Source organism: Tupaia chinensis, unplaced genomic scaffold, assembly GCF_000334495.1.
Source record: "Tupaia chinensis unplaced genomic scaffold, TupChi_1.0 Scaffold000139_1, whole genome shotgun sequence".
NCBI lineage: Eukaryota > Metazoa > Chordata > Mammalia > Scandentia > Tupaiidae > Tupaia > Tupaia belangeri.
The window spans coordinates 1756296-1768424 of record NW_006159609.1 but is presented as its reverse complement, the minus strand read 5'-3'; the positions used below and the strand labels follow the sequence as shown (position 1 = coordinate 1768424).

Sequence of the window (12129 nt, the reverse complement as noted above, 5' to 3'; positions counted from 1 at the left end):
AGGGTCAGGCCCCCCGCCCGCCGGCCCTCCTCCCTCCCTCCCTCCTTCCCTCTCCGGGGCACCCCGCCCCGCCCCGCCCCGCTTCCCGGCGCTCACTTTCCTCCCACCCTGATCCAGGCGCGCCGGGGCAAGGCGGGGATGGAGCGAAGTCGCTCAGGCTGGGCCAACCTGCCCCCTCCTTTCCCAGGTGAGAAGTGCTCCCTGGTCACTCTGCCCCCTTTTCTTTCCTTCTCCCAGTTGTCATCTCGGCCCGTGGCCACCTCTCCATAAGGCAGAGACTTGTACACAAAGAGCACGGGATTTGGATTTACACAGATTGTGGCTTCAAATCCCGGCCGGGTGACCTTGAGCCAATCGCCCAGCCTGTAGGCGTCAGTTTCCTCACCCGTAAAGTGACGGGAGGATTAGCGATAAAGCATAAAGCGCTCAGCCGGTGCCTGGTACTGCGCGACTGCGCTGCTGTTTTCACTCCTAACTCGCTCGGGTCGGCCTGGCTCCCCACTCCCCGCCCCCAGACCCGGCCAGACCTGCGCCCGGGAGCTGCCTGTCTCCAGCCGGAGTGGGGGAGGCGCCCGGAGCAGCAGACCAGCCGATGGTCTTGCGCTCCGATTTCCTCACCGTATGAAATGAAATTCCACAGGGGGGTTCGAAAGGAAATGAGACCGGGACGCTCCGTGCTTCTCGGCCCGCCGCCCTTCCTGTCTCGGGGACACGGTTTCTAAATAAGGTTGGGAGGGTGAGAGGGCGGGAGGGGAGAGGCCTGACCTGTGCACTAGGGGTGAGGCAGGCGCACAGACAGCAGGATTCCCTTCCTCCAGCCTCCGCCACCCCTTCCCTGTAGCCGACATCCCTTTCTTTCTTATTCTGCTTCTCCGTAGGGTCCTGGAGATCTGGAGCTCATGCCATATAAATTTTTGTACAACTTTCCTGTCTTTCACTTCCACACCGCAAGGGAGTTTCTCTGCGCTGACCTTCTCTGCTTTCCAGTTGGCCAGTGAATCCACCCCCCGCCCCCCAGCAGGTGGATTCCTGACCGTTTACTCGTTGCCTGATTGTGGTTGAGCCACTGTGTCTCCGTGAGCCTCACATTGGCCACCCGAAACATAGGGACTTCATGCCTGCTGCACACAGAGGTAAATGGGATAGCGCCTGCAAATCATTTACTACAGCACAGGGTCTGGCACATAGCGAGTACTGAATAACTGGGCTGCTGCTGTTCTTTTTCTTTTCTTTTCTGGGACAACTAGGGGAAGTCAGTCATGGGAGAGTCTCTAGCTTTCCCACCTGATCTTACCTGCAGCCCAGGTCTGAGCATCTGGGTAAAGAGCTTTCTACCCTCTTCCGGAGAGCCTTTGGTTCTTGGGGCTGTTTATATGTGTTTGTGCCTTCCCATTTAGCCAATTCTGTGGCACATGGCAGGGGTCAGATGGACTTTGGAAGGATGTCTGTAGCTCTTGAGGTGCTGTATTCTCTCTTGTATTTTTAGTTTTCTTTTCTTATACTGGCAACTAGACTTGGCTGAGGGCAAGAATGGAATCAACTTTTTTGGGTATTTGGCTCTGTGCCTATGGCTGTGCTGGGTACATAGAACCTGCATTGTCTGCAGTCCTCCTCCTGCAGTCCCTCTCCAGGAAGGAGGGCCTTTAAAGAAATTAGGAAACAGGCTAGAACCAGAGTAGTAGTTGGAAAATGACAGGACCTACCAAACCAGGATCCAAGGAGTAAGGTTATTTCCTCAGAAAAAGTTCCCAGCCCGAAAGCAACCTACCTAAAGAGTTGAATCTTCACTGTCCTGTGCTGATTCATGCCCAAGACCATTGGTCTGTAGAAAGAATGAACAGATCAAATGAGCTATTAATTATTTGAGCTACAGGGGCCTGACCATAGCCTAGTGGTTGAGGGGGCTAGATTCCACATGGCTGATCACAAATCAAATCCCAGCCCTGGTGACTTGAAAAACAGGCGAAACACGTATGTATATGTACCCTGAACTCTGACAGGATGAAGAAATGGAGAAAAAGGATTGCAGGGCCAGCAAGTAGTGTGGTAGTTAAGGTGCTAGATCCCACCTGGCCAGCTCTGCCATTTGAGTCCTGGACACAGCAGCTTGAAAAACATGCCAGGTGTGTACATGCATGCCCAAAATCCCCAGAGGAGAATGGAGGAGAAGGGATTGCAGAGTGGTCATCACCCCTAGGGGTTAATTTCTCATGTGCCCTCTCTCTGTCATCACCTGCAAGTGCACTTACCCTATGACAGAAATTCTTAAAAAAAAAAAAAACAGATTGGATTGGATTGCAGAATGACCACGCCCCATTGGGGGTGCTTTATATCTCTCTCTGTAGTGAGCACACACACCCTCTGGCAATTAAATAAATAATTTGGGAAACATATTATTAAATAATTAGAGAAATATAGGGTCGTTGGGAAAGTCATGATACATCTTTGCATAGAAAAATATGCCATGACTAATTTAATACATCAAATGAGCAAAATGTTCTTCACCTCTAGGACCTTACACGAGGGCACAAAGAATAAACAACAGTAACTCAGTGTGGTCAGTGCACAGATGAAGAATTGTGGGCGAGGTGAAGGTAGAGGTAGCTGACTTTGGAGGATTACTCAGCACAGTGGAGCTGGTATGCAGTTGGCACTTCTAGTACACCTCTGGGGTAGGGAAGGGACATGACCTGTGCTGAAGACGCGTGTACTCAGTTTACACAGTGGGCTCCATGAGGGCGACAAGGGGAGGAGGACTGGCCCTCGCCATGCAGAAGGAACATCAGTAGTGCCACGTGAAGGAATATTCTTTTATTTATTTATTTAATTTTGTTTTCTTACGATCGAGCATACGCATGCACATGTGAAAGACATGAGCGCCTGTTGCAGAGTCTGCTCATGCTGCCTTCTCCCTCCAACTCTCTCCTTCATTGGATCTTGGATACTTCCACCCATGCCCAGTATGTTTTAGGCTGACCAGCCCAGAGATTCAAACTGCAGTCCCCATGTGGGCCCTGGCTTCTCTTGGAGCCCATGATCACTGTGCTATTGAGCTGGCTGGGAATACTTATTAAAGCCATGACAGACGACTCATCCTGAAGCCTGTCTCGGAGCTAGACACTGTGCTACCTGCCTTATGTTCTTTATTTCTTACAACTTGGAAAAACGGCTCTTCTGAGAGGTAAAGTGGTTTGGCTAAGATCATGCCGTAAGTGCTGGAGATGGACTCAGACACATCTCCGCCTGGCCCTAAACTGTGTCCATTGTGACATGCTCACGGAGGAAACTGCTTAACACCTGGTCAAATCCATAGTTAAAGATGACCCTTTTGTGATCTGGACTTCTTATTCCTAGGTCTGGCATCCCTGCCTCAGCTTGCTTGAAGCAACTGTCTCCTTTGAGAACACTTGAAGAAGCCCTTCCCCATCAGAAGCTTTTCCTGTCAACAGCTTTTCTTTCTAGGCATGGAACTTATGCAGGTATTTTCCCAAAAAGAAAGCCAGGGGAATCACATTTCAGTCTGACTGTGGAAAGCAAACAAAGACCATGACTTAGAGCTGAGGCTGAGTGGCCCCTCAGCCTCCCTCTCATGGAGTGGTTTACTCAGTAGACAATCTGCCCCTGGTGACAGGCATGGCATGTTTGTCTTTGTTACAGAAAACACTTCCCTGAGGGAGATCCAGGCAGAGGGACATCAACCTGTGACATGCATAGTTTTCTGAGAAGAAAAGGTAAGGACACATGAATAGGACCTCCAGTTACTGAAAGGCAGGCTGTGGGCCCCTACCTGCTCTGTCCTGAGTGCCTGGGCCCGGTCTAGCCTGAGTAGAAAGATGCAGCCACTTTGGGGCTCTCTCTAACCTGACTACAATGGGCTATTGGGCTGTTGGAGAGCTCTCTGCATCTAAGGAGAGTCTGGGTTCTAATGAACTCCTGTGATGTGTTAATTTTTCAACCTGATATTTTCTGTTCTAATAGATTCTTATAATGGTTTCTAAATTAAAGGCTACATTTGAAGATTAGCATTTAGGTTAAAATCTACCACCTAAGGGGGAGGGAGCTTTAAACATCCTTTCCCTCCTAAGGAAAACCTCTCATTTGCAGTTCTCTGCTAACCCAATTACGTGCTGAAGTAGTCACTCCAGAGCCTGCTTTTTATTTCCTGCAAAACAATCCAACTGCTCCATATTCAGTAGCTTCCAAGAAAAGTCTTATTCCAGCCACTCATGGAGAAACCAGCTTCTTTGAATCTAGACAGAACATTTAGAACTCACAAATAGCTGTCTTGATAGGAAATGCAAAAAAGTGGTTCATTATCGCACTGTTTGGTTTTTGAGGGAAAAAAATTCACTGAGACTAAATTCCTATAAGTATTGGAAATACACTGTAGAATGACAGACACTCAGGGAGAAGCCATGCCATTATAAATTGTGTGGGTGCTACATCTTCTCCTGCACCCAAATTGGTCATAAGACAAAAATGTGTCTACTGGGGACCAGCAGTTGGCGTAATGGCTATGTCGCTGGACTCCTATGTAGTCGACTGTGGTTGAAGTCTCGGACCTGGTGGCTTAAACTAATGCTGGGTGTGTGTGTATGCTTGCCCAAGATCCTGAGAGGAGAATGGAGGAGAAGGGATTGTGGTGTGGCCATCCCCCCTGGGAGGGTGATTTCTCGCTTTCTGTCTCTTGTCTCTCTTTGTCTTTCTGGTGAGCACATGCGCCCTTTAGCAAAAACCTCTCAAAAAAAAAAAAAAAAAAGTGCTAACTGGGTGAAGTGGAAGGGAACACTGATCTTGTTCCAGGTTGTAGAATCAGGGGCCCCATGAGATTAAGTAACAGTTGTTAAGTTGCAGAACCAAACTCCCTCTTATCCCATTACACCATCAGTTAGCAAAAAGAATTACCACCATAGGGCACTTGCACACCAAGGAATCAAAGCCCTGTTGTTTCTCCTACTCATATATTTAGCAAGCGTAAGATAGTACGCAGGGGCCAGCCAGTAGCCTAGTGGTTAAGAGAGCAGGATCCCATATGGCTCACTCTGGTTCAAATCCTGCATCTAGCATATTGATGTCCTAAATCCTGACATGATGGAGAAATGGAGACCAGATTGTAATGTGACATGCCCCATTGGGACAGTAATTTCCCCTCTCTCTCTGTCTCTCTGGTGAATGAATGCACCCTCTGGCAGGTTTGGTTTTTTTTTAGAAAAAGGTATATAGGACATTCTTATATGATAGTGGTGATGTTTTAGTGTATCAATAGGCAAGAACTTTCATGAGAGAAAGAAATAATGCAAACATACCTTGCACTTCCACAACCTCATTTCATGTTAGTATTTATCAGTCAAACCACTAACAAATGTTTAGTGATGAGTTTCTGCAGACATGTGACAGAGCTGGGTACTTGGGGATATGTAGACACATAAAACATCATCCCTACATGCAAGAATCTTGCAGTCACATTAAGGCATGAGACCAGGAGTGAAACAAGTTTGTCTGTAGTTGTTTTTTCTTGGGCTCCCTTAGCCCCAATCTTCCCTTGTCATTGTACTTAATTAAGGCTCTCTGTATTTTGGTTTTTGCTAATTTGTTTCTCTTTGTCTCCTTCTCTACACGCAGGTCAGAGGCTGTGTGTTTTGTTTTGTTTTGATTTTTAGTTTTTGCTTTAGGGTGCATACACTCACCAGAGACAGGAGAAAGAGAAAGAGAGAGGGAAAGTGAGAAATCACACCCCCCCCAGGGGGCATGACCATGCCACAGTTCCTTCTCTTCCATTTTCCTCTCAGAATTTTGGGCATGTATGCACATGCACCCAGCATGATTTTTAAGTTGTTGCAGGGTCTGGGACTCAGGAACCATGAAATCAGCCATGTGGGATCCAGCTGCCTTAGCCTCCATGCCACCTGTTGGCCCTACAGGCTATGTTTTATTCATCATTATGCTCTGGAACAGCATAGAACATTATTACCTCACCCATGGATGGTGCTCAATAATTATTCATTGAATACATAGATCAACAGTTCAGGCTGTGATTGATCTGATCCTTCAGAAAAAGAGAGCTTTCATTATGGACTGGGTATAGGCAACCACCAAAACACAATCTAACTGGTTCAAAAATGTTGGTAAAGTCCAGGGACTAGCAAGTGTTGTAGTTAAGGTGCTGGACTCCCACATGCCAGCTGCAGTTCAAGTCTTGAACTCAGTAGCTTAAAAATCACACTGGTGTGTGTACATGTGTGCCCAGAACTCCAGGAGAATGGAGGAGAAGGGATTGTGGTGTGGCAATCTCCCCTGGAGGATGGGGAGGTTATTTCTCACTTTTCCTCTCTTTGTCTCTCTCTGGTGAGCACACACACTTATGATAAAAACCAAGAACAACCACAGCAAAAAAGAAAGATGATGAAGTCTAACTTACAAGCTACTCCTGAAAGTCAGACATGGTTCACAGCTTCCAGCCTTCTTCTAAAGTCAGATGCTTTACCAGTCATTTTTGTTTCTAAGGTAGAAAAATGTCATAGCCAAAATCATTGTTTGATCCAGAGACAAATGTATGTCTCTACTATGTGAATTAGCCAATTTTCTTACCCCTGTACATTGCCTGGTTGATCATGCCTCTCGTTATTGTTAGCTAAAGCCATTAGGAATTATATATGTCAAAGACAAGTGTAAGAGAAAGGGTCTCAAGCCAAGGCGTTGGAAGTCATGGGATCAACTGTACTTTGGTAAATTTGTAGAAAAAATCAGAGCTTAGCTTAGTTTCAGGAGGTGGCCAGATTACCCATACACTTGGGGAAGCATGAAAAGAAGGCGCTTGCAATAATATTCTCACAGGTAGCATCTACTCAGTTGATATAGACAAGAAATAAATAGGAATCAGAATGACACTAAATAATGACTAAGGGATGAAACTAGCCACATGTTGCATATAACCATGAACTAAACTAAAGAAAGTCCCTAGTGGTGTTGTAAAACATGACCTCAAATTCTTTGACACTCCACCCATTAAAGTGCAGAATCTGTGAGGACTTGAGACTTTCTCAATCAGTAGAATATGCTGTGACATTTGGGGCTAGCAGATGGTATATCGGTTATGTCACTGGACTCCAATGTAGTCAACTGTGGTTTGAGTCCTGGACCCGGCAGATTAAACTCACGTTGGGTACGTGTGCATGCGTGCCCAAGATCCCAAGAGGAAAATGAAATAGAAGGAACTGTGGTATGGCCATCCCCCCTTAGGGGGTGATCTCTCTCTCTCTCTGTCTCTCTGTCTTTCCAGTGAGGGCATGTGCTGTATAGGAAAAGTCTCTCTTAAAAATAGAGCATGCTGTGACATCAGCTGACTTCCAAAGGTACAAATAGAAAACCATACACCTTCTGTCTTATTTGCTAGAAAACTTACTTTGGGGCTCTGAGCAGCCTTGTCATCACCCTCTAACAATTAAAAAAAATAATATTGCCACACATTATCACTCATTCACTAAGAGTGGTTAGGCCCCACCTGACTGGCCAATCACCCCTCTAGCTCTGCCAACCCATTGCTCTCTCTTCCTTGTCAGAATGTTGTATTTCGACTGTGTTGAATGACTTTATCATTGCTGTGTTTATGATTCTGGTTAAGACTCCCTTGGAGATGAACAAATGGGGTCTGAATTATAGTATTCACACTAGGCCAGAGGCCATGTGGTAGCCTCTGAGAATGTCAGAAGTGGAAGATACCTTAGATACGAAGGAGTCTACCTCGTCATTCCCTTTTGAAGATGAATGAGGATACACAGAGAAAGGAAGTGTTAATTGACTGTCCTTGTTGATACTGCTGTCTAGATGTATAACTAGCTAGAACCCAGGCCTTCAGACCTCACAGTTCTGTACTTACTAACTCACGCTGAAGCCTCAGCATATAGAGTACAAGGGATTCATTGAGCCCCCCCAGGAAAGGGTGTTGACCTATTAACAATATCTTTTATCAAAGAAGTGAAGAAATTCTATTTCTTCCTTAGAATAAAGCTCCACCATAGTACCCTTCTTTAGGAAAAGTAAAAGCAAAATTGCTTTATCATGCTAAGGGGTTTGAGAGAATTAAAGGCATAAGTACATTAAGATCCATTGGGCTTAGAAAATACTATTAACTTTTTCCCTCTAGTTTTATTGAAGTATAATTGACAAAGAAGAATGGCATGTATTGATGATATAAAATATTTTGACACATACATACTTTGTGATATTTCGGTATGTGTATATATTGTGAAATGAGTACCACACTCAAGCTAAATGACATATCCATCACCTTACGTAATTGCCTTTGTGTGTGTGGTGAGAACGTTTAGGATCTTAGCAAAGGTCAAGTGTACAATGCATTATTATTATTCACTATAGTTGATGCTGTACATTACATCTCCAGAAACTTATTTATCCCACAGAACCGAAACTTTGTACCATTTGACCAGTATCTCCCCATTTCAACTCTCCAGTCTCTGGTAATCACCATTATACTCTTTCTGTGAATTTGACTTCTTGACTGTTTATATGAGTTTGACAATTGAGAACCTTTGGTATTTGCCTTTCTTTGCCTGGCTTATTTCACTTAGCATGATGTTCTACAGGTTTATACATACTGTCACAGGTGATAGGACTTCCTTCTTTTTAAAGACTGAATAATATTTCATTGTGTTTGTGTGTGTAAGTGTGGTAAGGTACACACACACAAAATGAATAATAATTCCATTGTGTGTATGTTAATGAAATGTTATTACATGTATTATATAGATATCTGTAGATATAAATGTATATATTGGGTTGTTGGAAAATTCATGGTGTATTTTCTTATGTTTTTCTATGGATAAACGTATCATGACTTCTCTGATGACCCAATATATGTGTATGTTTATGTATATGTATGTGTGTGTGTGTATAGATGAAGATATCTATATATAATGTAAGATAAACTTCTATCTATATATTCATACACATATATGTCTTACATTTTATTTAACCATTCTCTGTCAAAGAACGCTTAGCTTGATTTTATACCTTGGCTATTGTGAATAGTGCTCAATGAACATGGGAACACAGATATTTCTTTAAAATACTGATTTCATTTCCTTTGGATATATATACTAGAAGTGAGGTTACTGGATCAAATGGCAGTTCTATTTTTAATTTGTTGAGGAACCTCTACACTATTTTCCATAGTGGCTGAATTGATTTACATTCTCACCAACAGTGTACAAGGGTCTCTGCTTCCTTACTAACACTTATTATATTTTGTTGTTTTGATAATAATTCTTTTTTTTTCCTTTATGAGAGATGAGATAGGTAGTGTTCTGTTTGTTTGTCTGACAAGGTCTTGCTGTGTTGTAATTCTCCTTCCCCAGCCTCCCCATTATTAGCTGGGATTTACAGGCACTTACAACCATGTTCAGTATATTTAGGTTGGTTCAGGAATGGAACTAGGATTTATTGGGGCATGCCTGGGCTTTAAGTCTGGTAGAACCCCAGCCCCAGGGTTTTGGCTTTAGTTTGAGTCCGTGGGTGCCAACCTCATGCCTGGGTCCACAGAGGCCTGCCATGGGCCTGTTAACTTTCCTTCACCTGTTTGTTGTGGCATTGTATTAAAATGTTAAAACTTGCCTCTGTCATGGTACTTAAGGAATTTTTCGCTCCTATTCTAAGGTAAGATAGCTGTACCTCTCAGTAAAGGTGGTATTATGTGAAACTCCAGAGTGATCATTTGTTTTATATTCTGGGTGAATAGCGCTCCCTGGAATCAGAAGGCCTGGTTCTTTGTGCTATGGTGGGGCAGCATAATAATAATAGTTCAGGGTCTTACATACACTATCGAAGTTAATATAATACTATCAAAGGTGAGCACTGTTGTATTTGTCAGTGCCAGGAAAGACAATCTGGAGGTTTGAAGACACTTGCCCAAGGTTAGAGTATAAGGCTGAGTCAGATCTACCACTAACTAGAGCAAACAAACAAATTAGAATCAGAGAGATATGGTTAGAAATCCTGACTTAGCAGTTTACTAGCTATGTGACCTTAGTTAACTCAATCTTTCTGAGTCTCAGTGTCTGTATCTTTAAAATGGAGATAACAACAATTACAGCAGACACTGTCAGTGGTTTGGTCAGTACCTGCTCCCCACCCCAGCACTGGAGAAATCCTAACCTTTTTTTCTTTCAAACAACAAAGTATCAAGTGTCAAGTGTTTCAGAGGATTATAGGCTCTCTCCTAATCATGGGGAGTGAGCATAATTCTTTTTCCTTTGCAAGTGAGTGGTTTAGGAACTGGCATCTGACATAATTAAAGCCAAAGAGGTGGAAGTAGAAATGAGAGATAAATATAGAGGGCTCATATTTTAGAAATTTTTTCCCTAACGTTTAGAAAGGTTATGGTGAAGAGAACAGTCTTTTACTCCAGCTTCTAGATGCTGTGTGAGGATGTGGTGACTGAAACTGTTTGGCTGCCATCTTGCTAGCAAAAAAAGAGTATAGGCCAAATGCTAAAGATGAGTGTGATTTTTTTTTTTTTTTAAAGTTTGCTATAGGGCATGTCCACTTGCTGGAGAGAGACAGAGAGAACACCCACTGGGGGGATGGCCATGCTGCCGTCCCTTCTCCTCCACTCTCCTCTTGGAATTTTGGACACACACGTACATGTACCTGACATGTTTTTCAAGCAACTGGGTTAGGGTCTCGAACCGTGCAGTCAGCCATATGGGATCCAGCCACCTTAACCACCATGCTACTGGCTGGCCCAATGATGTTTAATTTGTTATGTCAACTTGACTGGGCCAAGGAGTGTCCAGATATATGGGCAAACATTATTTTGGATATTGCTGGGAGGGTATTTTTGGATAAGTTTTACGCTTACATTGTTAGATTGAGTAAAGCAGATTGCCATTCTTAATGTGAGTGGAGCTCATTTGGTCACTTGAAGGCATGAATAGAAAAAGGCTTCCCTTCCCCAGAATAAAAGGAAATTCCTTGTGTCTGAACTGCTTTCAAGCTGAGACATGGGTTTTTGTTCTGCCTTCAGACTGGAACTGAATCATTAGCTCTTCCTGGTCTTGAGCCCACTCTCCTGCAGACTAGATCTACACTATACTATGGATTCTTTTGGTTCTTAGGCCTTCAGGCTTAGACTGAAACTATTCCGTCAGCTCCCCTGGGTCTCTGTCTTGCTGACAGTGTGCAGATCTTGAGACTATGCAGCCTCCTTAGCCATATGGGCCAATTCCTTATAATACACACACACACACACACACACACGTACCCTGTTAGCTCTTTCTCTGGAGAACCCTATCTAATACAATGAGAGAACACAAAGATGGAAAGAACCTGGGTTCTTGCAGATGTGATGGAGCTACTGAATTAATCAACCCCAGGGAAACCTCTGTCTGGACTTGTAGTTAGATAAAACTATACACTTTCTTCCCATCTAAGCTACTTTCAGTTGGATTTTCTGTTTCTTGCACCTGAAAGCATCATAATAGACCCAACAATCAAACCAGCAGGACAGTTGTGAAAATTTAATGGTGGGCAGTAAATATTAGTTTTTCTCTGAGCATTTAAAGTAGGGCTCAAGGCATACTCCTTGCTAATGAGAATCCCTTATGTATTAAGTTTTCTATGTAAAAATACATCATGACTTTCCCAACAACCCAGCAGTATAGTATTTGTCACGGAGAGCTTCCATAGGTATTCTTCTACCACACTGTGAATTTCTTGAGGTAGAAACTGTTAAATATATCCCTCATTCTGGCTCTTAGCATAGATGTTGAATGTTTCTTAGACTACATCTTTTAATGGATTTGTTCTTCAATAACATTGATGTTCACTTGGAAGTAATTACCTAGGAGTTGAGCAAAGTAAACTTGACACAACTCTGTATGTGTACCAAACAGCATCTTGTTTGTCATAAGAGAGCTCAATCTAATTCCTTGGCTAACCTAAGGTTGACAGTGTACTTATAGATTAAGTGCTAATATCTAATATGCTAGATTGGAGGCACCATTACCTGAATAACCAGGTGCCCTGTAATTGATCCCATCATGCACACCTTATGTAACTGTTAGGATCACCATCAAGGGTAGAGCTAGATTGTTTCGGAGAGCTTGGGTTACC

At 43.6% G+C, this 12129-nt stretch overlaps 2 protein-coding genes across 4 annotated transcripts in view; one reads left to right on the top strand and one right to left on the bottom strand.

The window, feature by feature from the left end:
- Nucleotides 1-12129, bottom strand: part of FZD4 (frizzled class receptor 4) — a 41859-nt gene that overhangs the window by 9027 nt on the left and 20703 nt on the right. Inside the window, exon 6 of the mRNA XM_027770469.1 lies at nucleotides 108-380. Within this exon, the coding sequence (XP_027626270.1) occupies nucleotides 108-380 (273 nt within the window). The remainder of the gene's footprint in view (nucleotides 1-107; nucleotides 381-12129) is intronic.
- The window catches only part of TMEM135 (transmembrane protein 135), a 308283-nt gene continuing 296247 nt past the window's right edge, over nucleotides 94-12129 (top strand). Inside the window, exons 1-4 of one of the 3 annotated variants that reach the window (XM_014586438.2) lie at nucleotides 94-187; nucleotides 879-1133; nucleotides 3355-3479; nucleotides 3658-3731. The gene's annotated coding sequence lies outside the window, so the exon portion shown is untranslated. The remainder of the gene's footprint in view (nucleotides 188-878; nucleotides 1134-3354; nucleotides 3480-3657; nucleotides 3732-12129) is intronic. The other 2 variants (XM_014586439.2, XM_014586440.2) reach the window with 2 other exon arrangements.